Source organism: Dermacentor variabilis, chromosome 4 (assembly GCF_050947875.1).
Source record: "Dermacentor variabilis isolate Ectoservices chromosome 4, ASM5094787v1, whole genome shotgun sequence".
NCBI lineage: Eukaryota > Metazoa > Arthropoda > Arachnida > Ixodida > Ixodidae > Dermacentor > Dermacentor variabilis.
The window spans coordinates 73,598,555-73,625,309 of record NC_134571.1 but is presented as its reverse complement, the minus strand read 5'-3'; the positions used below and the strand labels follow the sequence as shown (position 1 = coordinate 73,625,309).

General features: G+C 45.4%; 1 protein-coding gene across 3 annotated transcripts; it reads left to right on the top strand.

The window, feature by feature from the left end:
* On the top strand, positions 1 to 26,234 carry LOC142579371 (alpha-tocopherol transfer protein-like). Of its 3 annotated transcripts, none has more exons than XM_075689485.1 (6): positions 1 to 76; positions 15,337 to 15,470; positions 16,133 to 16,384; positions 24,028 to 24,221; positions 24,717 to 24,827; positions 25,832 to 26,234. In XM_075689485.1, exons 2-6 carry the CDS (start codon positions 15,341 to 15,343, stop codon positions 26,060 to 26,062), a joined length of 918 nt encoding a protein of 305 aa, XP_075545600.1. In that variant the 5' UTR covers positions 1 to 76; positions 15,337 to 15,340; the 3' UTR covers positions 26,063 to 26,234. The 3 variants fall into 3 exon arrangements, with proteins under 3 accessions (XP_075545600.1, XP_075545601.1, XP_075545599.1); XM_075689486.1 differs by lacking the exon at positions 1 to 76 and adding an exon at positions 6,820 to 7,432 and having other exon boundaries at positions 15,321 to 15,470; XM_075689484.1 differs by lacking the exon at positions 1 to 76 and adding an exon at positions 6,821 to 7,432.
* Positions 26,235 to 26,755: the final 521 nt, after the last annotated feature.

Below are 26,755 nucleotides of genomic sequence, written 5' to 3'. Positions count from 1 at the left end.
ATTTCAAGCGCGGTGACTGCAGAGGAGCGTCGTTCAGTCTCGACCTCTTCTGCTGGAGGACCTTTTTAAAATAGCGGTAAGGCACGGGGTACGTGTTTCCGGTGTGTATACTCGCGGCGAGGTGCCACCTGGCGTGCGTGCGTTGGTTTTGCGGTGTCGGGCGACCACAGTGAAAATCCGGTCGAAGTATCTCCTATCTGTTTACCTATGAAAGCTTGTGAAAAAAAAACCGTTCCAAGTCTTTAACCATTGAATAATAATTTATTACCCCATTACAGTGGACCACATTTACTTGACAAATATTTTTAAAGTGCAAAAAAGCCATATGGTCACTAACAATTATATAGTTTTTCTGAGCTATATTTATTTATTTATTCATTTATTTACTTATTTAGTTTAATTGCTTTGTTTGTCCTTGATCAAGGCGAGTGCTCGTTGAAGCTGTGCTATGTGGACTAGAAATGCATAAGTCGGCACGAGCTTGGCTGACGCTTTCCCGACAGCGCCTCCGAGTATTTCGTGCTCTGCAACTAGACGTCATTCCCATATAAAATTTTTCCTGCTGCAACTGACGTTTGCGGCCTAGCGCGGTTACTTTGGCGAGCCCAGAATATCATCGGTTGCAGTTGGCTAAAGATATTTCACACGCTTTGCCTAATTATGCGACACGCGTTATTTGATGCGTTTCAATGTGTAAGAATGATGCCTCATTCCTGGAGGCCAGGTGTCCACGAGCGAGTGCGTACATTTGACCGAAATGGATTGATCAGAACGTGACCAAATCCAGAGCAAAAAAAAAAAAATCTTGTAATTTTAGGCATATTCTATTTGCCCGGCTGTTGTGTGATGAATCCTGTTTCTTGCCGCTAGCTTTAGCGGACCATCTTGACCATTGCCGTTAAACTTGAATTAATCGATAAATAATTCGATCAACCAATCGACCAAGGAGTCTCTTACTTCTCTACGGAATATTAAAGATGACGAAATCTGAAGTCTGCTGGTGTTTGTGCTTGTAAAAAGCTGAATGGTCTACACATTTACAATGTTTCTCTACTGAATGAAGGATTTGCTATCAATCCCGCGTGATTTCTGTAAAAAAAATACGAAAAAAATCTATATAGGAACCAGAAACATTTATATATAAAACCGAAGACTTCATTCGGCTCCAACTGATCATGATTACTAGTTATAGTAGAATAAAGGACGCAGTCATCAGCATATAGTCTTATTTTGACGGAAGTGGTGGTAATTACTTCAACGACATCATCTGCATAGACAACAAACAGCAAAGGACCTAAGACAGACCCCTGTTCTACACCGGATGTAACATTTGCACGAGATGAGTGAAACTTCAGTCATAATAAATATTGTTCGATTCATTGTTAACAGTTTCGAAATGGGTTTTCACAACCCACTGACATGCGTGCAGCCTAAGCCAGAAGATAATAATGAAATTACAATACTTCTTTTTTGCTTAAGCGGTGAGTGAAAGTCGTTTGGAATTGCGTATTAAGTCCAGCACATCATCAACGAAATCAGGACACGTGAAAGCTCTTTCTGCCGTCTCAAGGGAGAATTAGAAATTGTGAAAATTATAAGTTTTTAAAGAATAATTTTATTTATTTATTTATTTATTTATTTATTTATTTATTTATTTATTTATTTATTTATTGACATATAATGCCATCTTGTATAGCAAAATAGTGCAGGAGTTAGTGCATATATATGTCAATCAATTGAAGAATACATTTTAGTGGCAAAAAAGAAAGGAAACAATATAAGAAACAATATCAGGAAGAGCTAGTTGATTAATGAACGTAATTAGGCAATAGGTCGGCAAATTCATCACTCGATAACTCGCGCAAGGGTCCCTCAATGACATTCCAAATCGCAATTGTATGTGCAAAAAAGGAAAACCTAAAACAATCAATCGATGCATTCAAAGAAAGAACGTTAAGACGACGACGTCTTCTGGTGGGCCGAGAAGAGTTAGTGAAAACAATAGGTGCATTGACATAAGGTTTTCCATGAGCAATTTCATGTAGCAGAACAACACGGTCACAAGTACGTCTATGGGCCAGAGGCTTTAATAGCATCTTACTAGCATGTGATTTAGGTGAGAAATGGCGGTCATAACTATTATATATAAACCTTATGGCTTTTTTCTGAATAGAATTTGAGTCTTTGGAATGATGTGGCGACCACACTACTGACGCGGATTCAAGTAGAGGCCTTATTAGTGCTCTGTATGCCGTTAATTTACATTCTTTAGTTGGATCTTGTAAGTTTCTTTTAAGAAAACCCAATTTTCTCAACGCCTTTTTGGTGATACATTTAATGTGAGCATGCCATTTCTGATCAGGGAAGAAAGTAACACCAAGTTATTTGAACGTGTGGACGCTTGCAAGCTTGTGCGCTTCATTAAAGTGTGTAAATTGTAATGGTTGTTTTTTGTTCGAAAAGGCATTGATACGGTTTTCTTAAAATTAAGTGACATTTGCCATGTTCTGCTCCATTCGCAAAAACGGGCGAAGACTTCATTCGGCTCCAACTGATCATGATTACTAGTTATAGTAGAATAAAGGACGCAGTCATCAGCATATAGTCTTATTTTGACTGAAGTGCCGGCAATTACTTCAACGACATCATTTGCATAGATGACAAACAACAAAGGACCCAAGACAGACCCCTGTGGTACACCGGATGTAACATTTGCACGAGATGAGTGAACATAGTTAAATACAACAAATTGGGTTTTTGTACTTCGGTAGTCCTGTATTCAACTTAGTAGTTTATATTCATGAATTATTGCCTTAAGTTTAATGAGAAGCTTTTTATGGCACACTGTGTCAAAAGCTTTACTGTAATCAATGAAAATGGCAACAAGCTGTCCTCTAAGGTTAAGCGTGGATGCAATATCATGGGAGAAGTCTAGAAGTTGTGTTACCGTCAAGAATCTAGAATGGAAGCCATGTTGAGGATGCGACAGAACATTATGTTCAGATAAGTACTCAACGATATATTTATGAATGATGTGTTCCAATATTTTGCAAGATGTTAATATTAAAGAAATAGGTCTGTAGTTAGACACTACCTGCTTATTACCGTCTTTGTGAATGGGAACAACCTTAGCACATTTCCGGAGTATCGGAACAGCAGATGATTCTACAGACTTTGAAAAAATTAGCGATAAATACCGAGAGCTCCATTGAGAATATCGGCGTAAAAACATATCCGGTATATTGTCTGGCCCAGTATTTTTCATAGTATCGATCTTGAGTATAAGATTATGTACACCAGCTGAAGTGATTACCATACTGGGAACAGGTGATGACGAAAGAACAGTGCAAAACCTGGAGGTGCGTCCATTATCACAGGGAAACAATGATTTAAAGTAATTATTAAAGGCTTCAGTGATGCTAAGATTATCTGACCATGGTTGATTGGCAATAATGAATGAAGGAGAGCTCTGACTTGTTTGACTGATGGTTCGCCAGAACTTTGATGGTTTGTTTTTAATGAAGTACGACAAAGTGCTATTAAAACATAAACTTTTCGCATTTGACATAGCAGATTTTAAGTCGTTTCTAAGTGTGGCCAATACTGACGCTTTCATTTGATTGTTTGCATAGGATTGTTTGCGGAGACGCCTGATGCGACGAATTAGGTGTAAATTTCACGTGTGTACCATGGGTGCTTGGGATTGCGCTTTACACAATTGGTTGGAATGTAATCAGTTATACATAGATTGACAAATGACAAGCAAAAACGGTTCATTAAACGTTAGCAGAGGAATGGTTCGCGCAGCTCAAAAACTCATCAAAAGAGCATGCGCGTAACTCAGTTATGGAGTTGTCATCGTCACACTCAAAGTTCAATACTGTCTGATGTGAAGTAACCTTAGGCATAGTTGCTAAATTCAAATAAACAATGACCCCTTTATGTTCCAACAGGCCTTCAACAATATTACAATCGCAACAATTTTGTCTAAGTTGCTCATTTATGAAAACAAGAGTAAAATTTAGCTTTCGCGGATTGCGGAATTCACAATTTGCGTCAGATCGAAAGAAATAGTCATGTTAATCAAGTAATCACAAATGACATTGTGACGGCCACTTGGAGGTAGCGTTGGCCAATCTATGCCAGGGGTGTTGAAATCAGCAGCAACTAACATTTTACAACAGTGAAGTTTGTGTTTGGTTATATAATCGGTATGATCAGAAAAGACACTAAAATCCATGTCAGGGGGTCGATAAACAGTCCCTACAGCCAAAGTGAGATCACAAAGCCTGATTTTTCACCATACATATTCGCACTTAGGAACGTCAGGCACTACTGTAAACTCATTATCTTGGTTCACAAAGAGTACTACACCACCACGGCGCCAGCCACTTCTATCTTTCCTGAGGACGTTCTAACCTGGTGGTAAACTTTCAGAATCTAAGATGTGTTCCCCAAGCCACGTTTCAGTCACGCAAATCACAGAAAGATGACAAAGAAGGATGATAAATTTTTAAAGGTAACTATAGAGGCGCCCGCTGTAAATTCAGTAAATACTAAAAGTGACCGCTCCGCGGGAAAAACGCCACTGCTGAACGAGTATAGAAGCAAGAATGCACGTCATATGCGTCCTTTGCAAAAACGGAGGCTACACTCCTGTTTACAATACCAGAGCTATAATACCGCACACAGGCATGCGATATAAACATAAGCTATAAAATTTTAAGAACGTTGCACCCATGTTTTGCGCCCATGCCTGAAGAGGCGGATGTTACTTGCGCAACAAGTCGCCGTGCATCCAAGTGACAAATTAAATAAATCCACTAATCAACTTTTTAAAGATTTACTCTAGGTGCCCATGTTGCAGGGGCGAAATTGAAGCCGATAAGTCCGCTCAGAAGAGTGCCTAGGTCTACCTACCACCTGCTTTGAGATATGTGGTATAAAATGTGCTAGGAAATATAGTGTCGTTCTAATAACAGTTCACGAAAAGCGTGATTCAAGCAGTTGCGGATGGTCTTAACCGCAACGTCAATGCATTCTCTTGAATATTTAGGAGACGGATATCTCAAAAGGGGGTTCCAGCTGTACAGGTCGAATCACGCTACACCGGCCCGTAATTAAAGGCAAGACTGCTGAAACTAAACTTACAAAAAAAACATCAGCACAATACACTTTTTAATGGCAACATGCTTATTTCATGGGCATAAAACGCCTCTTCCGTGTGTGTGTGTGTGTGTGTGTGTGGGGGGGGGGGGGTTTGTGTGTGTGTGTGTGTGGGTGTGTGTGCACGTTTTGTTTGTGGAATACGAAGACGAATACGAGGTGGAACACGAAACAGTGACATCTGTAATTTGTGATTGCTACTCTTCTTCTCATCACGATTAGCCTTCATATTCGAGGGGACTTTCCCTGCACACGCACGTAACACATAGCGCATTCAGGTTGATTGGTTGATGGAATAATTGATTTAATGTTCGCACACGAAAAGGAGGCTCCGATAGTGCGAGAGAAGCAAGGGGGTTTTGCAACGCGAACCATCACCATCTTGCATCGTTGTAGGCACCTGATCAATACCACCGGCAGAGGCAAAAAGTAGTGACAGGGAAGTGATGGAGGGATGCAGAAATATTTGAAATAACTGAGGAATTGTCGCGTCCACAACCAACGTGCATACTAAATTACACGCACTTTTTAAAACACGTTTAACGAGGTGCAAATGATGTGATCATCACTTGGTATGCTCGGCTGCAAATGACACATTCTGGAGCGGTTTGGAAAATACATAGCTTAGTGCGATTTATGTTCTCCCGTGAGCAGCTGGTGCTACAATTTGCACATCCGGAATCCGTCAGCGGCATACGATTGTGTAGGCAGCCAATTGATGATAAACTTTACCGCGCTAATTTATATCTGAAAGCTTAGAAATTCTTGTGTCTTTATGTCAAAAATGCACTATCATTTTTCTATAACGTCAGCCTTTCTTGGAATAGTGCATCACGGCTGAAGAAAGCAGGTTGAAATACCAACGATTAAGTTTTGTGATACGGGCAGCATGCATGATCCTAACGCGTTCCAACAACAACAACATCAGAAAAATATAGCCAAGGAAAACTGCTCGATCTGATAGGGGCAGCAGGTAAGATCCTAACACATTCCAACAACAACAACAACATCAGAAAAAGATAGTCAAGGACGGCTGCTCGATCCGAGAATTGGATCATCGCCAATAGACCGGTATACGCATGCACTGTAAACGTTGCAAACTCTCTACAAGGCGTGAGGAAACCTCGTCGCTGAGCTGTTTTAGACCTCTTTATTAGTCTCGTCGTGTCCGCTGACGTTTGCGGTCATATTGTTAATGTTAGTACAGACCTCGAACGTCATTAGAGCTTATGAGCTAGAAATCAGCCAGATAGATGCGATCGCCCGAGGGTAATGGAAAGTGCTTTTCGTGTTTTGCATAAACACAGAAGTGACAGGAATGGCAACAACACACACACAGCACGCACGCGCGCGCGCGCCCACAAACACATGTAAATTGCTCAGCTTTGCTTGAACGTAACCACTGGACTCATGTGCCTGCCCGCTAATATACATTGGCACGTTAACATGCTTTGGAAGGTAAATTGCGAACCTAGGGCCTTGAGCTTGAGCTCAAGCAAGGACAACCGGAGAGGGAGAAGAGAGAGAGAGAGTCTAGAGCAGCAATGCAGGCGGGTGACGAAAATGGCCGCACAACAACAACAATGAGTTGAGAGAAAGCCGCGTTGCCGGGCCTATACAACTCCGCGTTGACAGCCGACGTAACGGCAGCAGTTCTGCACCATCCACCGCGGTTCGCGCTGATTAGGTACGCACGAAACATTTGTTGGTACAGTGTGCGTGCTGCTCTTCGTTCACTTGCACGCGCTGACTTTAAAGAATATGGTGTTGCAAAGAAAAGCAGAGGATGGTGCCTCCAGTAACGTTGCGTTGAAGTCTTTATGCGTCGCCCGTGGTAAGGTTTTGCTCCCGCGTTAGGAATGGATTACTCAAAGTCGGAGCGACCCGCCTAGGACCACGACCTTCAGCCGCGGTGTAAATGAACCAGATACCATTTACTATAACTGTGGACAGCATGACGAAGATAAAGAAGTCTAGCAGGTTTGAGGAGGTTGGGAGGAGTGGAGAGGGAGTGCCCGCCTTCAAGGCCACAACGCTACAGTCTATCGCGCGTTAACATCTATATGGGATCGTCGGCTTCGCAGTTGGTCGACACGGCTCGGCGTCCGAAGCGCCAAGCAGTGAATACGACTTTCTTACGAGCCATCGCGTTCGCTCAGGGAAATGTAAGCGGCTGTCGTTGACGAAACTTTGTCCCACGAGGCGAGAAACTTCAACTGTGAAATCAGGACAACGTGAAGCGACCAGGAGACATAGAGTATTGGCGGTAAGTGTATTTTCCTGTAACCATGATAGAAATTGTCAAATGATTTGTTTATTGCTTTTTTAATGGAATACGGTAGACGCGGTTTTCTTTCGTGATGAAATGACTACGGATTTTTAGAAGAGTGATCCGCTGAGCAGTGCGTGCGTCGAGCGTCATTATATTTATTAGCGACCGTAGCACGCGCAATGTCACGTTGGCTCTGTTCATCCGTGTTGTACAAAGCTTTCACACACTCCGAATTATTAAAAAGAAGCATTTCTTGCCAACCTCGCCGCGTTTTGGCATGGATCTTCGGTATCTCCCCAAATTTATTTGTCGAGATACCGGGTATTTCCTTTTAAGCTGCACCAAACCTTCAAAATTACAAAAATATAAATCACGGTAACGTTATGTTTACCATTCGAGGGCTGGGATTGGTGACCTCTAGATACAGAGTAATTTCCGCACTCACGTGCGCAATTAGCGAAGTTACGCTAATTAACTTTCTAATTATTAACAATAGGTGGCTATAGCAAATGATTACTTTGGGGCCCGTCCTCGACAGCACCTATCCCAACGATCAAATATTGAATAGCGGAATTCATGCGGGAACTACGCGAACAATTAGTTCTGCATGGCAGGCTCCTCGAAACCGAAACTGGCTGGAAAAAGAGCGTAGGTGTCGTTGCCGGCCCTCTGCCTTTCGTCACGTCTCCGAGGTCACCATTGGTCCGGCCGCGCGAGTCCCTTGAGTTATCTCCTTGCTGCTTCCGGCGTTGTCCTACCGCTTGGATGCCGGCGGGCAGCCAAATTCACTTCGTCATTCCGCTGGGCGCCAGCCACGTGTCCACTTCCACCGCCGAATTGCCATTTAGGATTCTTGCATGAAAACGACGTTTCGTCAAATTCACTTTGTTCGGCAAAGCTGCCTCAAACGCGCGTTCGAGTTGTGTAAATAAACACGTGTAAACTAAACAGATAGGAACATAACTCACCGCGTGAAGGGGAAAAATGAAAGGAGTACTACGAGCGCAGCAAAGACGACCTGCTCAATGTAATGGGAGTTGAGTGCACTCAACACAGCTTTATTCCTGGAAGCCACTGCTCAGCAAGCTACTTGCTAGCAAACGTATACGTATTTCTTTCACACACGCACGCACACACACACACACACACAAAGGGTTGTTCCCATTACATGCCTTTAAAGGAACTGTTCACAATGATGGGTATTCGTGGCAACACAGATAATCAACTTGTCTTTCATGGAATCCAGGACTCAATTGAGCATTGCAGGTTCAATCGCAGACGTGCAGCAATGATTCTTGCTTTGAGGTCTTCCACAGCGGCGCGTTCAGTGGCGTAAACAACATTGTTCACATATCCCCAGAGGAACAAATCTAGAGGGGAACGGCCTCGAGAGCGTTCCGGCCACGGAGCGGGCCCATTCAGTCCTATCCATTGAAGAGGGCAAGCGCTGTGAAGGCACGACACAGCACTATAGGAGAGAAATGCGGAGAAGCGCCGTCGTATTAGCGCCAAGTGTGTTTCAAGAGGATTTGAGGCAGTTCAGAGATGACTTCTCCTACGACTTCTTTCAGTATCTGCTCGGTGTATAATGTCCCAGTGAGTGTGCCATCAAAAAAAAAAAATAAACATACGGGTCCGATAACTTTGTCATTGTGAATCGCGCACTCCACGTTAACCGACCATCGTGATGGTGGTTGTGCTTACGAAGCCAGTGGTATAAATTTGCCCAACTATGCGCATTGCGAATGTTCACAACCGAATTACAACTAAACTGGGTTTCACCTGACCAAATGGTTTTCTTGAGGAAAACTGGATCTCCGTGAAGGTGAAGTAGCGCCCAATTGCGAAAGTCCAGGCATCTCAAGAAGTCCGCGTCTCTTAGTTCTTGATGCAGGCTCACATGAGATGGGCGCAATCATTGCTCCACGAGGACTCTCCACACTGTTGTGATGTTTGCTCTACAAGACTGGGCAAGTTCTCGAGTGCTCGTTTCGGGCTTTCACAATCTATTACAGTATGGCTTCTTCGAACTCTCTGCTTATCACATATATTCTTTCGGTGCCCGCCTTGTCATTAGCGATCCAGTTGCAGCGAAAACGTTGAACACGCGTATAAACGATGTGTGCGCAGGAACGCACTGACCTGGATGGCGGGCGTAATGGGGGGGGGGGGGGGGGCGGATGGCGGGCTAGACGAGCGTTTCTGTTCATAGTCAAATAAGCGACCACCACTTCATTTATTTCTATAACTGACAGTCTAGTGTCGACCAGTGAAGCCATTCCGAGCTGTGTCGATCGCAGTCGACGCTGCAGACTGATATGACGCCGTGCAAGCATTATCTATCAGCCCAAAGAGAGGGATTGGCGCTACAGCACCAACGAGGTGCCCAACGGAATAACGAAGTAAATTTGACAGCCAGCTGGCATTGAAGGGGTAGGCCAACGCCGCAGACAACAAGGAGATAACGCAAGCTGCTCGCGGGATATGACCGGCGGTGAACTCGGAGACGTCACGAGAGGCGAGGGACGGCGAAATCGACGACACAGACGCTCTCTTTCCAACCGGTTTCGGTTTCAAGGAGCCTGCCAAGGGCAACTAATAGTTCACGCAGCTCCCACCTGAACTCCACGACTGAAAATCTGATTGTTGGGGTAGATAGTGTCGAGGATTGGCCCCAAAGCTACCTATTGTTGATAATTTGAAAGGTAATTAGCGTTACTTCACCAATTGCGCACGTAATTGCGGCAATTTCTCTGTATCTAGTGGCCATCAATCCGCACACTCGAATGGTAAAGATAACGCTAACGTGATTTATATTTTTGTATTAAAAAAAAAATTGGTGCCGTTAAAAGAAACTCCCTCTATATTCGAAGGTTACACGTGATCCGAATGCAAGCACGAGTCGACGGGCTTATATAAACCTTTTATGCTGACCACCAAAGTAGTGCGAGTAAGCGCACGTAATGTCGGCTCGCAGGCATCTCTGAAGAGCACCGACCTCTTAATGGAATAGCGCATTATGTTGAACAACTTCTTTGCTTTGCACCATTTATTATGGTTTAGTTATTCAGTATGTGCCACAGGGTGTGTGGCCGTATCTTGCCTCATGCTCTGCATTGGAGATAAGCCACTGCAGAAAGGTAACCTTCCACAGCGAAACAACAAACGGTACCTTAACATCCTCAGCGCAACAAAAATACGCCTTCAAACACATAATTCCCTTTTTAAATCGAAACTTTGTACGCCTTCTTTCGCGGTGTTTGGTGCGCCTGCTAGGTCGGCTTCCTGCAGAGTAATGAGAAGCGGTCCGGGACACGCACGCGCATGCACGCACACACACGCACACAAACACGCACCGAAATAAGTGAACCCGTTCTTGAAAGGATATGTGAAACTTCACCAAACATTTCTTGTTTTCGGCTACTCCTACGCTTCTGCGGTGACTCGCGTTGCAATTGTACACGTCATTATTTCTTTATAGCACATGCTAAGATAGCGGAAGTCTTACAGCGACATCTGTTAAGCACACTTCCCATAAAAACCGGTTGTATTCCGTCTTCTATTATCACCCTGCGATGGCACACGCGCATGTGCCCCGTGTGCATTGTGCCCACTTAACACACGCACCAAGGAACGTTAGGGCTCGAGGTCATCCACGCTCGCGGATCAGAAGCCACTTGGTTGATATTCAAGTTATCATTATGATGTCTGTTTGGTTTGAAAATCCGTATACAAATACAACAGGGAGAAGAAAGCGGTAAGGACCGAGGTGACAACTGCCACACAAAGGGGTCAAACAGAAAGGGAAGAACATTGGAATGCCCCACCAACAGACAGAACCAATAACAAGATGACAAATCACAAAGAAAATGTGTTTAGATAACGAGGTCACACCGCCGAATCTCAACTTTCAATTTCTATACACACATGGCTGGTCTCATGTCATCTCTTTTCTCTGTACACTGCGGTGAACAGGAAACAAATCACCATTTTCTCCTCGCTTGTCGACGATGTCCTTCAGTAAGAAGATGGTTGCTCAAAGATCCTTATAAGCAAGCTTGGCCTCACCATCAATGTCCACGTCCTGCTTTTCTTTGACCCTTTCGCCTTGGGGTACAGCCACCGGAACGTTTCCAATGCTATGAAAAGCTTTATTCTTGACACCCATCGGGTGGCTTCCTAAAAAGTAAACTGATGATAATTATTTATCGATTTTTTCATTCACTCTGGCATTATAACCATTCCTCTTTCTATACCGAGCAGTAATATGTCTTTCGCTACTAAAACTGTTTTTTTTTCTAAACTTCTACACATTTTGTGGAAACCTCTCACTTCATGACCAATCGCCACTGTGACTATGTGCCACTGCCGCCGAGGAAGAGGAAAAACAACCATTAAGCTTTCCAGAAGCCCAGTAGTGTATGCCGGAATCGTAGACTCGATATTGACACTTACTGGTATGGTATGGTAAAACTTTATTATGGTCCTTCGCAACTCGCTTCGGCACATAGCGGGCCACTCCCACGTGGGTACATAAAGTCCGAGCCTCTCCGCTGCATCGCGCCCCCGATGGACAGCCCTGTGCTTCAACATCTGGGCTGCTTCGGGCAGCCTCCCATTTGGACGACGCAACACCGTTGCCGTCGCGTAACGCGTGGGACCGCATGAGCATATGTTCTAAATTAGCTACGCCTGAGCATAGGTCGCAAATATAGGTCGATTGTATCTCTGGGTAGATTCTGCGTAACAGTGCGGGGTTAGGGTATGCCCCGACTTGGAGTAACCTGAGGGTTAAAGCCTGTGGTCTGTCTAGTTTCCTATGTGGCCGATGATACTGTCTCCATGCAATGTAAGAATGTTTGGTAAGTTCGTTATATGAGGAGGGAGTGTCACAATTGTTCATAACCGCAGCATCGCGCCACCCGGTAGCTAAGCGGTCGACGACTCCTCGCGCAGCTCTATGGCCGACTTGTTGAGGTTTGGCGCTGCGCCCTGGATCTGCGTCATGTGTGCAAGGAACCAGATAATCGTATGTGACTTGATATCCTTGTCCCGCAGAATACGCAGGACCTGCTGCGTAACGGTGTCCTTGGCGAACGCTCGAACCACCGTCCTCGAATCGCTGTAGATCGTGATCCTTCTGTAATGCAGCAGGGTCAGGGCTATCGCCACCTGCTCCGGCACCTCGGCCAACTTCATTCGAAACGTCGTAGTGTTCGTGATTTTCTCATCGTCATCAATGCCCAACGTTACTAACGACGTCCCATTGGGGTACCAAGCAGCATCGACAAAATGGCAATCCCGAGCCCGTTTCTGAGTCTCGACCAGGAGAACCTTGCACCGAGCTCTTCTCCGACCCAAGTTATGCTCAGGATGAACGTTGCGTGGAATCTGAGCGACGACGATGCGTTTCCGCTGTTCCCGAGAGAGACAGCAAAAGCGAGACTCGATTTCCGCCTGAAGAACCCCCTGGTCTCGCAGGATGCTACTGCTTGCTTGGGTGGTAGACAACCTAGCGTATTGCGCCCTCTCCTAGGCTTCCACAATATCTTGCAGCGTGATGTGCATGCCGAAACGCATCAGTCTCTTCGAGCTTGTGTACATGGGGAGCCCGAGGGCCCTCTTGATATTCTTTCTGATCAACCTGTTGAGCGTGTCCCTCTCCGACCTTTGCCAATTGTGCATGGCCCCCACTTAGATAACATGACTCATCACAAAAGCGTGCACCAGTCTCACAAAGATTGTCCTCTCCAAGACCTTGCTGCCGGTTGGCTACTCTCCGTATGAGCCTGATGTAATTATCCGTTTTCTTGGCTAGTTTAGACAACGTCAGGTTATTGGAGCTGTTCGATTCGATCGTCATACCTAGGACTAGGAGGGAGTCCACCCTGGGGATGACACCACCCTCACTTGTCTGTAGAGTGAGGTCGACGTCCTCTACCGGCTTTCAACCCTTCTGGTCTGGTCTTTACCGGCTTCCAACCCTTCGGGTCTGTAAAGAAGTTCTGATTTCCGCGGTAAACCCCAAAGACCGGTCGGCTCGAGATATTCTTCCGTGGTCTCGATGGCTTCCTGCAGCGCCGCCTCCACCCTACTGTCACTGCCTCCGGCACACTAAAGGATGACGTCGTCTGCATATATTGTGAGATTAACACCGTCGACGTCGGAGAGTCTCCTCAACAGACGGATCATGGCAAGGTTAAAGAGGGTTGGGGCTATGACAGACCCCTGCGGCGTCCCTCTGCAACCGAGTCCGAAACGAGGTCCCCTGCTCTGAGAGTGGCTTCTCTGTCCGCAAAGAACGATCTCGTACAGTCGTAGAAGTGCTTGCCCATCCCGAGGCTAGAAATTTGGTTAAAGAAAAAGGAGATCAGAACGTTATCAAAGGCCTTCTGCAGGTATAATCTGACTATGGCTCAAGTGTTACTAGTGTTGCGGTCAATGATTTCATCTTTGAGCTTCATGGCATCCTGCGTTGACAGTCCAGGCCGAAAGCCTATAATATTGTGCTGGTAAGTATTCCGGTCTTACAGGTATTGCATGACCCTGTTTAACATTGCATGTTCGCCCACCTTGCCAACGCACGAAGTTACTGAAATCAGTCGGAGGTTGTAGAGGCTGGGAGACTTGCAAGGATTGGGGATGAGGATTGTGGTAGCCCTCTTCCACATCTCCGGTACTCTTCCATCTTTCCCAATCTGGTCAATGGCGTCCGTCAGGTACTCCACCGACTTGCAGTCCAAGTTCCTCAATACCTTGTTTAAAACTGTATCCGGACCCGGGGACGACACGCCGTTTTTATCGTGCAGGGCCTGCTGAATCTCCTCGACACCAAACTCTGCATACAGCATCGGATTCGCAACGCCTTCATATTCTAGGACAGGGTCCCGGACCGGTGGCTACCGGCAAATATATCTCGATCAACCTTGCCATCACCTCCTCGTCCGAGGATTCTTGCCTGGCCCCGTGCAGTCCCCTTCTCAGCGTGATCCGTTGGTTCGACTTGGTGTTGGTCTGATCCAGCAGGTGGTCGAGGATGTTCCAGGACCCCCGCTCCGCATCTGGCCGTCAATCGAGTTACACACTTCTTCCCTCTGCTGTTTGTACCTTCCAGGGCTCTTCGATGCTTCTGTTGACCTCGGCAATCTTCTTGCGGAGCCTTCCATTCAGCCGCTCACCCTTTACCTGGCCAGAAGGAGTTGCTTGGCCTCGAGTAGGTGGACCAGCCTACTGTCCATCTTCGCCAGCGGGAGGTCCGTGCTAACCTCCTTGGTGGCGCACTCAAGGACGGTGGCCAAGACATAGTGGTCGCAGCCGAAATCTATGTTAGGGTTCCTCCATTTCACCTCCGCCACTCCCCTGACGAAACTGAGGTACTTTGTCGTGTACCTGCTAGACGACGTACCGCACCTGGTATTCAAGGCAGGGTCCGTGACCAACATCAGGTCCAAGTTCATTGCCTCTCGCCATAGGTCCTCCCCTTTGCGGCTGTCGTACGGGTAGCAGCACGTATGATACGAAGCGTTGAAGTCACCCTCCACAAGCTGGGGAGGCACTTCTGGCAAGCTGTGCTGCTTTGGAGACGAGGGATTTGAAGCGTTGCCTCAGATCCTTGGGACTGCTGTACACGTTCAGGACAAAGATACTCTCTGTGCCTGCCGGGCCGGGGATTTCTATAATAACTGGTTCAACCTTGCTCTACGCCAGCCTTAGGTCGTGAACGACGTGCGTTGGCCTTTTGCTTATCAGTAACCCACTTCTCTTCCCTCTTCGTGTTTCACGACAGGCCGGTAGCCGGCAGCACGACGCTGTTAGCGTTTCCTGCAAGAGTACTACATGTGGCTTATTGCGGCTCTTGCCATATTAACCATGAAAAATACAGTTTTCTTGCATTACAGTACGATGAAAGACAACGAGAAGAATGCTTCCACTGAATCGTCTTACGCACTTCAGTATGGCACCACTAGCAGTTTGGAAGAAATGACAAACACGAAGCAAGACGCCATGCTACAACTGCGCGAACTCATTGCAGGTGAGTCCATATCTTAATGTCCCATACCTGATGCCCAGGGGGTGGTTTGGAGCTTGTTTCTTCATACAGACACGTCCTTGGGGCTGCAAAGTGTGTGAACTGGAGCCAAATCAGCTTCTATTGTTCATTTCAGCTCCCGCGCAGCGTCTGTCGGTTGTGTAGAACCAAGAGGCATCCGATTGCATATATCAAATAAGGTGTCCTCCAAGATATGTCCTGCACGACCAGACGTAATGGCGTCTGGTTGCGGCTAAGCAACGCAGCATACGTAAGATGCAGTATGAAATAAACGAAATCTGACAGGCCTACCTCTCGGTTGTAACATTTGAGTGGAAGAACGGAATAGGACTAGTCTTTCTATTGACCTTAGAGCTTTAGGGCAGTTTTAACTATATATGTTTCTGGTATATTTCCCTGAAACAGATGCATACGTACCGATCAATAAAGAATACAACATTTGAAAGTAGCCCATTAAGCACAATAAAAAAAGCACAAGCATTTGCACATCTATCAATCAATACACCACTTCTTGAACAAAGACAATGTTAGTATTAGCGAAACAATAGAACGAACATAAAAGTGTTCAGACTACTAGTTGTGAAAAAAAAGAAGGCAATGCGTTTGCGGTTCGCATTTTGTTAACGTGCTTCTTTGAATTTCAGGTGAAACCCAACTCCGTTGCCCCACAAACGATGCTTTTCTCGTCAAGTTTCTGCGAGCTCGAGATTACAACGTCGAATGCTCGTTCAAGAACATCAAGAACTACTTCAAAGTACGAAGCGACTGGCCCGAATTATTTGACCGGCTGGATCCAGATTCTGTTTTGTACGACATCATTTGCCGTGAGCACAAGCTAGTTACAGGGTCTCGAAAGAAAGATCCCGAAGGAAGGTCCGTTACTTTGTTGAATCTGGGTAAGCACTGTCTACATCTTCGTGCTTTTAGTATGACAGGTAGTGTTCAATTGTTCAACTGACAATTATGTGTCAGCAAAATTGAGCCTCTGGCCTCTGGTACGGTGTGAGGTACACAATCTTTAGATGAGGACACCAGCGAGGTGCGATTGCCTAGATGAAGCAGCAATGACGCGTGCTCGTCCGTCTTGTAACGGCAGCGGTATCTATTGGCGGGACGATGCAACTGGAAGACAGAAAATGCTTTATCTACCGTTGGTATAGGAACGGGCGCTTCGTGAGAAATCAATGACAGACTGGCGCTCTTTCTACTGCGCCACCTCTCAGATGCATTAAGCCGCTATTGTCGGGAGCAAGTGATAGGCGCCCTTTTCTCTTCGTCGGTGACCTACTCTCGCTGCGTCACTCAATCATTTAGGATTTCCCGCGAAGCTCCGGTTGTTATACCAACGTGAGATAAGACCTTTGCTCTCTTGAAGTTGCGTCGTACCGCCGATGGCCGCTGCCGTCAATGGACCGACGTGCGTGCGACGTTGTTACGTTATCTTGTCAATCGCGCGTCGCAAGCAAACCGAGAGCTGTCCCCGACTAAAGAGTGCACACTATGAAAAGTTTACACCCTTTGAGTCGTATCTTGCCACACAACGATAATCGTCATCTGTCTTGTCCGCATTTCCTTTCTTTAATGCTGCGAGCCCGGTACTTCCCAGTAACGAACGACATGCGCGTTATTAGCGCGGCATAGCATTGCCGACAGGAAAGTAGCGGGCGCGACGTTTTCAAGAAAGGAAACGCAAGCAAGGTAGATGATGATTATCGTTGTGTGGCAGACACACCAAAGGGTGTAAAGTTTTTTTAGAGAGCATGTCTCACATAACTTGAGCCAAGAATATAAAAATGAAAGGCGCCGGAAGCAAATTGAACCGAACGCATACTATTCGCAATAGCATATACTAAATCAGAGAATTTTTGTTTTCCCCATAATTCACTAATTGAAGGGACACTAAAGTGAAAAATGATTTCTTCTGCATCAGTAAATTACTGTTCTACAACACCAAAAACACGACTCTTACAACGATAACACGTTTGGTAAGCCAGAAAAAACGCAAGAACGAAATACAGGTGGCGACGCCTACTTGAGTCCCCGCACCTGGAGGCTGTGACGTCTTGGATTTTGATGGCATCTCCTAGGGCCTACTAATTATATATAGCGGTACAGATGGATTACATTGTGTTCTAAAGAAACAAATATTAAACATGTCAAGTTTCGAAAACCTTTATTCATCCAACGCGGCCCAAATGCGAAAACATACCTTGGAATCTCTGACGTCACACTGACGTACCGGCGCTGGGGTTTCGGCGCGAAATTCAAATACTGATGCTTGGACCTTCATTTTCTCATCTAATAATCAAATAATTTTTCTTTAAATGACTGCCTGCAGGGTTCTCAAACGATGCTTCATTAGTCTAAACTGATTTATTGTTTCGCTTTAGTGTCCCTTTAGTTATGTTTAATTACCCAACTTGTTAATTATTGACGGAGGACCCCGCGCATGATACGCAGATTTGTAGAGCACCTTCAGAAACCACCGATCGAGTTGTTTCTTTTACGATACATCTCACGTAGTCGTTTTTTCCGAATTGCAAAGAAAGCCCGCGAAATATGATAAAAGCCATGTGACGGAGCGTTTGTGCAGTTGTGTTGTGTTGCTCTGAAGCGTGCGTTCGGTGAACAAGGTCGGCTGCATCGCGACTGGCGGAAAGGAAGCGGCAGGGCGTTCTTTATCTCATAGACAGCGCTCGCCCAGCAGCATGCATTTTTGCCGTCATGCGACTTTTTTTTACGAATGTAATCTGTTTTTACGACCACCAGTCTAAGAAGGGCTTCTTCATTTCAGTCACGGTGTATATGTCCCCAATTTCAAACGTTCACGAGTGTATTATAGGACCTCTGCCCACAGATGGGCCACATTCATGCCACCATAACGGTGCTACCACTTCTAAAATGACAGCAAGTTGGTGTACATATACAAATGGTGGTAGCAAGGTTGAGCGAAAAGAGAGTGGAAGCGCACAAAAATGACAGCAAGTTGGTGTACATATACAAATGTTGGTAGCATGGTTGTGCGAAAAGAGAAAGGAAGCGCACAAAAGAAAAGGAAGCAAACAATGCTTCGGAGAAAGTGACAAACTTGAACCTAAAACCGTTCTATTTCTTTTTTTCATTTAGGACTAGTAAAGTTCCATTTCAATGCAGGTTTGTGTAAGCATAAAGTTTTTACAGCGGAGCTCTTAAGGGCTACCTTCCCCACTATCGCGCCCGCGTGTAGAAAAAATCTCGCATATAGTACAATGCAGGGCTGTTACTGTTGGAGTCTAGCACCCCGTGTGCAAAATGGATTCGCGACAACGATGCCTCATCGAAACGAAGTGTTACTTTCTAATTCGCCAAGGTTGTCTCGTGTGTATGCCGGTCTGGCGGACGCCCCGCAGTGTTTACAGGCCCGTTTGTGTGTGTGCGACTTTAGATGGACCCTTTCCTCGAACTGTCAAGCACTGCAGGAGAACTTTCGCGAACTGACGTTGCCTAGAAGAAAGGATCAAGCCACGACGAGCACTTACAACGTCAGCTGGGCCAATGGATCAGCCGTCTCTTCTCAACCAGACGCGGGGCGCCTTTGCCTAGCTGTGGCTTGGTATCTACGGAGGCTAGACGCCCTTCCCCGAACCAGCAACGCGCAAAAGAGAAGGATAAGCGTCTACTATTCCGGAACTGCGGCTTGGTATCTACGGAGGTGGACCCGTACCGGCTCACTGAAAGTGGGAGACGTCGACGTGAGAAAGATCCCGCCCACGATTTTAGAGAGCCTATTTAAAGCTGGTCCGAAATGTATTTTTTAGAACACTTCATTCTCTTCTTATCATCTTTCACCAACCTTTCGATAAACCTTGCAAATTTCTCACTGGAAGTCGTCTCGTCCTTGCCTGGTCGCTATAGTCTACCGGATGCCTACAGCACCGCGACAACGCCACGCTACCGAATAGTAGCGTCGGTCGAGCTTCGATAAACAGGCGTCGCAACAACTGAGCAACGGTGGAGTACGCTATGCTGGAGTACGCAACAGGGCCGAACCGCGGCTGAGGCGACGCAGGTGTTGAGCACTCCCCATACATTGGCCGATCCCGAAGATAGTACAATGATGGGCCGACCCCCGGCAGAGGTGCAGTTTGCCATTAAGGGGCCCACATACACAGCTTCGCTGGTCATCATTCTTCCCAGAGTGGAAAAGCACTGAGTTCTTTTTTGGTTTCTGGTTCAGTTTCGGTTCGATACCCTGCAAGTTGCCATATATAGTTCCGGTCTCTCTACCACGTGGCGCTGCTCTCGCGTGTGCTCTTGATCGCTGCACGTTCACCAACTTGCGAAGTGATGGAAAGTTGGGCGAATTGGAACTGTGACATATCTTTAGTGTATAGCGCTAAGGGACAAAGACGAAGACTAGAAGCAAGACCGTCGTACATAACGAGGGTTTCGAATCCGACAACACTGACGCCTTCAGGTAATTTTTGTGGTTTTATTGACCATGCAGTTGCCTTAACTGAAAGCGATCGCGTACTCGTGACTCCTGCGGCAGAAAGGGTGTTCCACATCCGCCGCCAAAGTTTGTGAGTGGTAGCGCTGGCTAACACTCCCAGGGTTAGTTCTAGCGCTAAAACATAAATACCCAAGAAAATAGATGGGGAAAATGGCGCCGCGGTAGCGTAATTGGTAAAGCACCGCGCATAATGCGAAGACGTGGGTTCGTTCCCCACCTGCGGCAAGTTGTTCTTTCCTCCACTTTCATTTCCATTAATTTATCATTTCTTTTATTCTGTTAGTAAGTACAAGTAATTTTCCCTATATTGACCTTCGTGTCATTGTTTGTTAGCTTCTCACTACATATATATATATATATTGTAAAGGAGAGAACAGACAACGCCCGTTCACTGGGCCGGCTGTTCTATCGCTGCCTCGTCGTCTCCTCTTACAGTGCCCGCCTTGAGAGCGCCCGAAGCCAAGCTCACTTCACAATATATAAGCCTCTAGAGGCTTCATACACGATGACACAAACACAGTTTATAACTATGTATATACGCATGCATGTGTATATGTAGGTAGGTATTACAAAATCCTACATACGCGTGAGGAGCATTTAACCGGGGAAATGTTTACACAAATTTCTATTTCTTTTTGTCAATAACACAGTGCATTGTGATACGCAAAGAAAACTAATTTTATTGAAAAGCTGCTAAGAAATGGAATACGGATCGCTCATGGTGAAGTAAAAAAAGAATAACTTCACGTATCGCAAGGAGTTCTGCGGAAGCCCGCAAGGTGCACGGAGGAACGTTCATGAAAGGGAAAAATTTTCATGCACCCGTCTATAGCGCGAAGCTACAAAGAAAACCCAACGGGTTTCTCCGAATGAAAAACTTCGCTATTTAAGAAAAATTCTGACGGAAGGAATCTCCCGGACAAGGAGAAATATTCCTTCAACTTCGAAGCTCTAATTCCATCTGAGAAACCCATTGGATTTTCTGCGTGGCTTCAGGCTACAGTCAGGTGCATGACAATGTTTTCCTCCTATGTATACTCATGTATGACTAGCTGTCGCAAACAAGGAGTTGGTTGATTGCGTACCTCATACGTGAATATGATACCGAAAAGGGCTTCACGAACCAGCGCGTACGCAGTTTATAACTTTCCATGGCGAGATAAAAAATAAAAAAAAATATAAAGAAGTGCGCAGCCGGGCTGCCTGGCTGAAACCACAAAGAAAGCGTTCGCGATTCGCGCTGCCGCGCTTCGTATTGCATACATAAACGTGACTGCGAAAGTAGTGCGTTGGCACTAAAGCGTGAGTATGCAAAGCCAAGCGCGTGTTTGCTTTAACCACTCCAAATAATAGCTCCTCGTAGGTACAATGACTACAACTTTTTGACTCATTCTGATCACGAGCCCATTTGCAAAATATTAACAAACGATCCATAACGCTTAAGTACTATTTTAGTGTGACCGTACTCGTGAGGTGTTTTAGAGCGTATGTGCCGCCGAAGCTAGAAATATTAAACTAAAAGAAAAGAAAAAAGAAAAGAAAAAAAATTGAATAACATATTTTTCTTCTGTTTTTACTAGCGGTCAGTACTGGAAGCTGCATCATGGCTATAGCAAAATGAATGTCGTACAGTACACACTATATCTTTACAAATCATAGGGCGAACTGCGGCTCGAACACAACACTGGAGGGCTTTTAGTCGTCATTTTGGCACAGTCTGCGTGTGATGCTATATTCATACACGTTGGCATCTCGATAATTTTAGATTGCTAATGGTGAAGCAGTAACGCAGTTTTCACAACTGTACTACAATAAAATGTCATTCGCCTCCTTAGGTTTGTCCCAGCCCGACAGATTCACAAAGCGCCGGTTTCATAAAACAATAGTTTGCGTTCGTGATAAAGCAAAATAATTAGGTTCGAAAACACTGGGTAGTACTGAAAGACAATAATATTCAAAGCCCTGTTCTTTTTCCTCTCAGATGGGAAGGAGAATAATGCTTATGCTACACTTTTGAGGACCATGTGTTGTACAAAATCGTGCAGTCTACACACAACGGTTTTGTGCATTGACAAGCGAGCAGCCTAAAGAGGCCCATACTAGAACAGAAAACGAGCTTTAAGTGACAGAGCATTCCTTAATGACTATTATCATAAATTTGGGTCAAAACTCTTGATGAAAAACTGAAAAGAATGACGGGCCACATTTTTCTTTTGTTTTTCTTTGTATGTTTTCAGTAATTTTTTTTTCAACCTCAGCATGATGCAACCGATTTAAAAGTATTTTCTCGTATTTGGGACGTTGGGATTAAGGGTACCTTTCCTCACTTCCAATCTGGACCAGCTTCCGTAGCTCAGTGGCTATGACGCTGCGCTGCAATGCACGATGTACGTGGTCGATCGCGGCCGCTGAAACCGCATTCCCACAGAGGTGGAATGCAATAACACTTGTGTACCGCTGTGCCGGTGCGTGTTGAACAATCGCAGCAGATAGAAAATTACATATCGTTGTTCTGGCAGATGTACAAACTTCGGAATATAATTCGAACTTGCTAGGTTGAATGTTTGTTTCCTTTAGGGCGCAACAATTTAATAGTACAACTCTAACCAAGACCAACAACTTATACGTGGCAGTGAACGTTGACAAACTCTATGACATGCAAGCATTTTGGTTAGGGAACTTCGAGGGGGGGAGGGGGGGGGGCTTTGCTGCCTGCCTATCACATTTTACATCTTTCGTAACCAGCCTTTCCGTTCCGGTTAACATTTCTCAGCATTTCTCGTTTATTTCGTTTCTCTCTCTCTCTCTTTGTCTTCTGGCTTACTATTGGTACGTTCGACTGGCTGCTTTCGAGCACTTTGGAGCGCTGTCACCGTGTGATTTAAATTCGGCTTGTCGAAATCAAGTGCGTGGAGCACAATCCCCTGGTTCATTCAGGGCGCCGTGCTCCAGCTCAGAACGCTAGGAGACGCTCCCACATTCAACCCGAGGGCACTACTGAGATCAGGCAGAAACTGGATCACGTGGCTGCTACGGCTACTTTGGGAGCAGCTAGCACGTTCGGCTCGGGCTGCCTTTAGCTTGATCGTATCTCGAGAAGGCCCTGCGTAGCTGCAAATCAAGTTGAAGCATGGTAGGCACTAGTCGAATGTACCGTAGGTCTCCTTACACTGTCACTGTGTCCGCTTGCCATTGCAGATGCGTAGTTCGCTGACGCAGCCAAAATATTTTATACTTCTTAAGTCTACCCTTAACATTGGCTTTCTAAGAGAAATAATCCCATCGCCACCACTGCCTACGCGAGGAATACGCAAACCAAGTACAAGGACAGAAAACACGAGTAGGGCATTAAATAAATAAATTTCAATCCACTGAGATATTGCAACAGTGAACCGTGCTCTGCGTCACACTTCAGTGGACGACAAGGCTGTCATCACAGGTGTATAAAGACGCATCAATGAAAAAGTAACACGTTAACGTCTTAGATATGGACTCACTAACGTGTGTGCCTTCTTTCCGGCTTGGATTATCCCTGAAGACACTAAGCAATGAATGCTTGCGGGCTATCTGGAACGCTGTTTGTTAGGCACATTGACAGACCTGAAAACATCCCTAAAATTCAAAGTTTCAGTAGACTTGATTTTTAAATAGGGAGCGGTAACTATACGTGGAGCGTCGATTAGGGAACACGAAGTTATCATGTGAGAGAGTCAGAAAAGGTGTTATGAAGCATGGTGATGACATTCTGCTGACATTCCGTTGACCATCAAATTATCGAGCGTTTTCCTTAGGACACAGATGCAGAATTTCTTATAGCTGTGGTGAACACGCGAATAAGAAGATTTTCTTTCAAATGTGGAAGCTTAGACAATAAGTCATGCGTTTGTCTTGGGGTGAACTAGTTCTAACGATTTTCCTTGGGCCAATTCTGAAATTCAAAATCTATTGGTTTCAAGAAAGAAAGCTGAGGAAATGCTTACCGCACCCAGATTGAAAGAAGGTGATGACATAATCTACATTTGCACGATCTTTTCTTTCTTCTTTTAGGAGCCTGGAACGCCAGCATCTGTTCACTGAACGACTTTTTCCGAGTTGGTTTAGTTTACCTCGAACACTTTCTTCTTGATGAAGAAGTTCAAGCCAACGGTGCCGTGTTTGTGATAGACTTTAAGGACTTTGGCATCTACCATTTGACCCAGTTCACGCCACCAGTCATCAAAAAGTTCTTCAGGCTTATGCAGGTCAGTACAATGCACACCAAAGGTAATCCACTGCAGTGGTGCGCTAGAGTGACACGTCAGGTGGGCAAGCACGGACTCAAGCGGCCACCATATACAAAGCATTTTGACCTGCGGCGCTGGACCACTGGCTGTGGCGTTGTCCTGCTAAGGACGAGGCCCCGGATTAGTTTTCCGGCCATGACGAGCACATTTCTGCGGGAACATAATGCAAAAATTTCTGTGTTGCGGGCTTCGGGTGCACGCATTGATGATAGCACTTAAATTTTACGCAGAGAGAGAGAGAGAGAGAGAGAGAGAGAGAAATAAACTTTATTGCTAGACCAGGTTTCTTGAGCCCAAAAGTGGGTTACGCATGGATCGCAAATATTTAGGATAAGTAGAAATGGCGTTGAATGTTTGGATACATTTCTAGGAATCTTAGCTTAGATTATCAGTAATGTATATTGCTTAAGTTGAAGCCTTGTAGAAATTAATAATGGATTGATTCTGTTTCAGGATTGCTATCCAGTGCGGATAAAAGGAATATATGTGATAAACAATCCCACTTCATTTGATATCCTGTTCGCAATCGCCAAGCTTTTCATGAAAGCCAAGTTGGTCAGCAGGGTGAGTTACTTTCGTTTTGCGTCCTCGCGTGATTACAGTTATGTTCGAATACGTGTAAATATTATAAAATGGTGAATACTGAGACTGAGCAGAATACTTTTAACTGCACAAAATTAAGTGACCGACAATGCCTGAACGCGCAGTGAACTTAGGTGTGTCGTATTTTGAAGGTTATAGGCTGAATAGAGCCGCGAAAATAATAACCTACAAAGCCAGCAAAGTATGTTATCTCGTACGTAAAATACTCTAATAGCATCAAAGTTTGTATCCATGACTTAACAATGGTATGGAACATTTGGTATATGGGTTATGTCTTGAACAAACCATCCAGCGGAGGCTCTAAGGAAAGGACACTGGTCAGTGGAGCAAATGGCAGCATAATTTCGATGCCGGGACCGAGCATGGACAACCGCTGCTTGGGAGGCCTGGCCACAAGCCAGAGCATCTAGGCCTAGAGAGAGCGAGAGAGAGAGAGAGAGAGAGAGAGAGAAACAGTTTACTTATGAATTAGAAGTAAAATACAAACCCGCCGTGAAGCTTCTCGCTGTCGTTATTTCTCAGTGTTTCTGTGATACATTCCGCCAGCTACGCCTAAATTTTGCCCGGATAGACAGTGGCCGGAGTCAGTCAGTCAATCGTGAGTTTGCATGAGGTGAATGAAGCATGAAGTGGGCATTATGGGAAGTGGGGGGCATTCCGCATTGTATAAGTATGCCGTATAAGGGTATTCTCAGCAAGGTTGACTGGCATGTCAATGAAAAGTTTGCCAGAACGCTGTGATAGGATAGAGAAAGAGAGAGATAATTTAATTGAAAGAAGGCAGAGAGGTCGGCCTGAGCTAAGACGCTCTAGCCTGCTACTTGAAGGAAGTAATTTCTGGATTGTACACAATGGTTATGTGCTACGCGAGAGAAAAGGAGATTACTTTTATGCGGGTTTTTTTTATCATTCACCGTTATTAGAAGGACAACGCCAACCCAAGTCTATCGTGTCCCTGCTTACAGACTGTACTTTTCGGCACTAAGTGGGATAAGCTGCGCTGCCTGGTGCCGGATGACGTCATTCCCGAGGAAGGCGGCGGCACGCTGGGAACCTACGACTACGACGCTATGGAGCGGGACTTGAAGAGCAGCACCGAATACTTTAGGGAAATGAGTAGCTACGGATACCTACACAAGCCGAATGTATGTGCAGATTCTGAAGGATCCCAACATGAGGAACATACTGCATTGTGAACAGTATAGCAGTGGCTTTATACGGGGACCAACTCGCGCATTTTTTTTTTCTGCTCTGACGTTCAACAGGCTCTGTTTGTGAATAAGTTTGCAGGGTAAACCTGCTTTTTCGGGTCGTGACTTAGTTGCGTGTGACGTCTTGTGTGAAGGAATAAACTTTCCGCCGAAGCTAGCATATGTCACAGAAAAGAAGGAACCCATCTGAAACAATCGCTGCTTCATTTCTGTGTGAAAAGCGCGTTTCTTTACAAAAAAAGAAAGAAGTGCATTCTTGACATCGTGACACTAGAAACATTGGCTTGCTGATACACCGAGAAGCTGGAACTTAGTGTATGCGAATGTTGCGCCCAGGACAGCTCAGAAGCTGGAAGGCATTTATGCTGAGAAAGATTTGTAAAAAAAATGCCCATATCCCACCCACCACGGGAATCTATTTTATGCGAAACATTTCGCAAATCGCTGGCTATGCGGCATTGTTTTCGCTTCCGCAAAATGTTGCTAGGTGAACCAACGCGCTTTTGTAAGTCGATTAGTTTTGTGTGTGACGCGAGCGTATGTGGGTGTGATATGACAGCATCAAGACAGCGACGGTGACGACGAACGGCAATGACATGATTCCCACTGCGTCCGTTAGATGCGAGTTTATACAACATGCCGATTATTGAGTTCCGCATAGGCATTTAGTGAGCGTAA

What these genes read in the sequence shown, in the direction of transcription:
- LOC142579371 (XM_075689485.1), top strand. Translation starts at nt 15,341, where the DNA reads ATGAAAGACAACGAGAAGAATGCTTCCACTGAATCGTCTTACGCACTT. An exon ending in ACTGCGCGAACTCATTGCAG is followed by an intron (nt 15,471 to 16,132) that starts GTGAGTCCATAT and finishes TTTGAATTTCAG; the next exon opens with GTGAAACCCAACTCCGTTGC. An exon ending in AGTTCTTCAGGCTTATGCAG is followed by an intron (nt 24,222 to 24,716) that starts GTCAGTACAATG and finishes ATTCTGTTTCAG; the next exon opens with GATTGCTATCCAGTGCGGAT.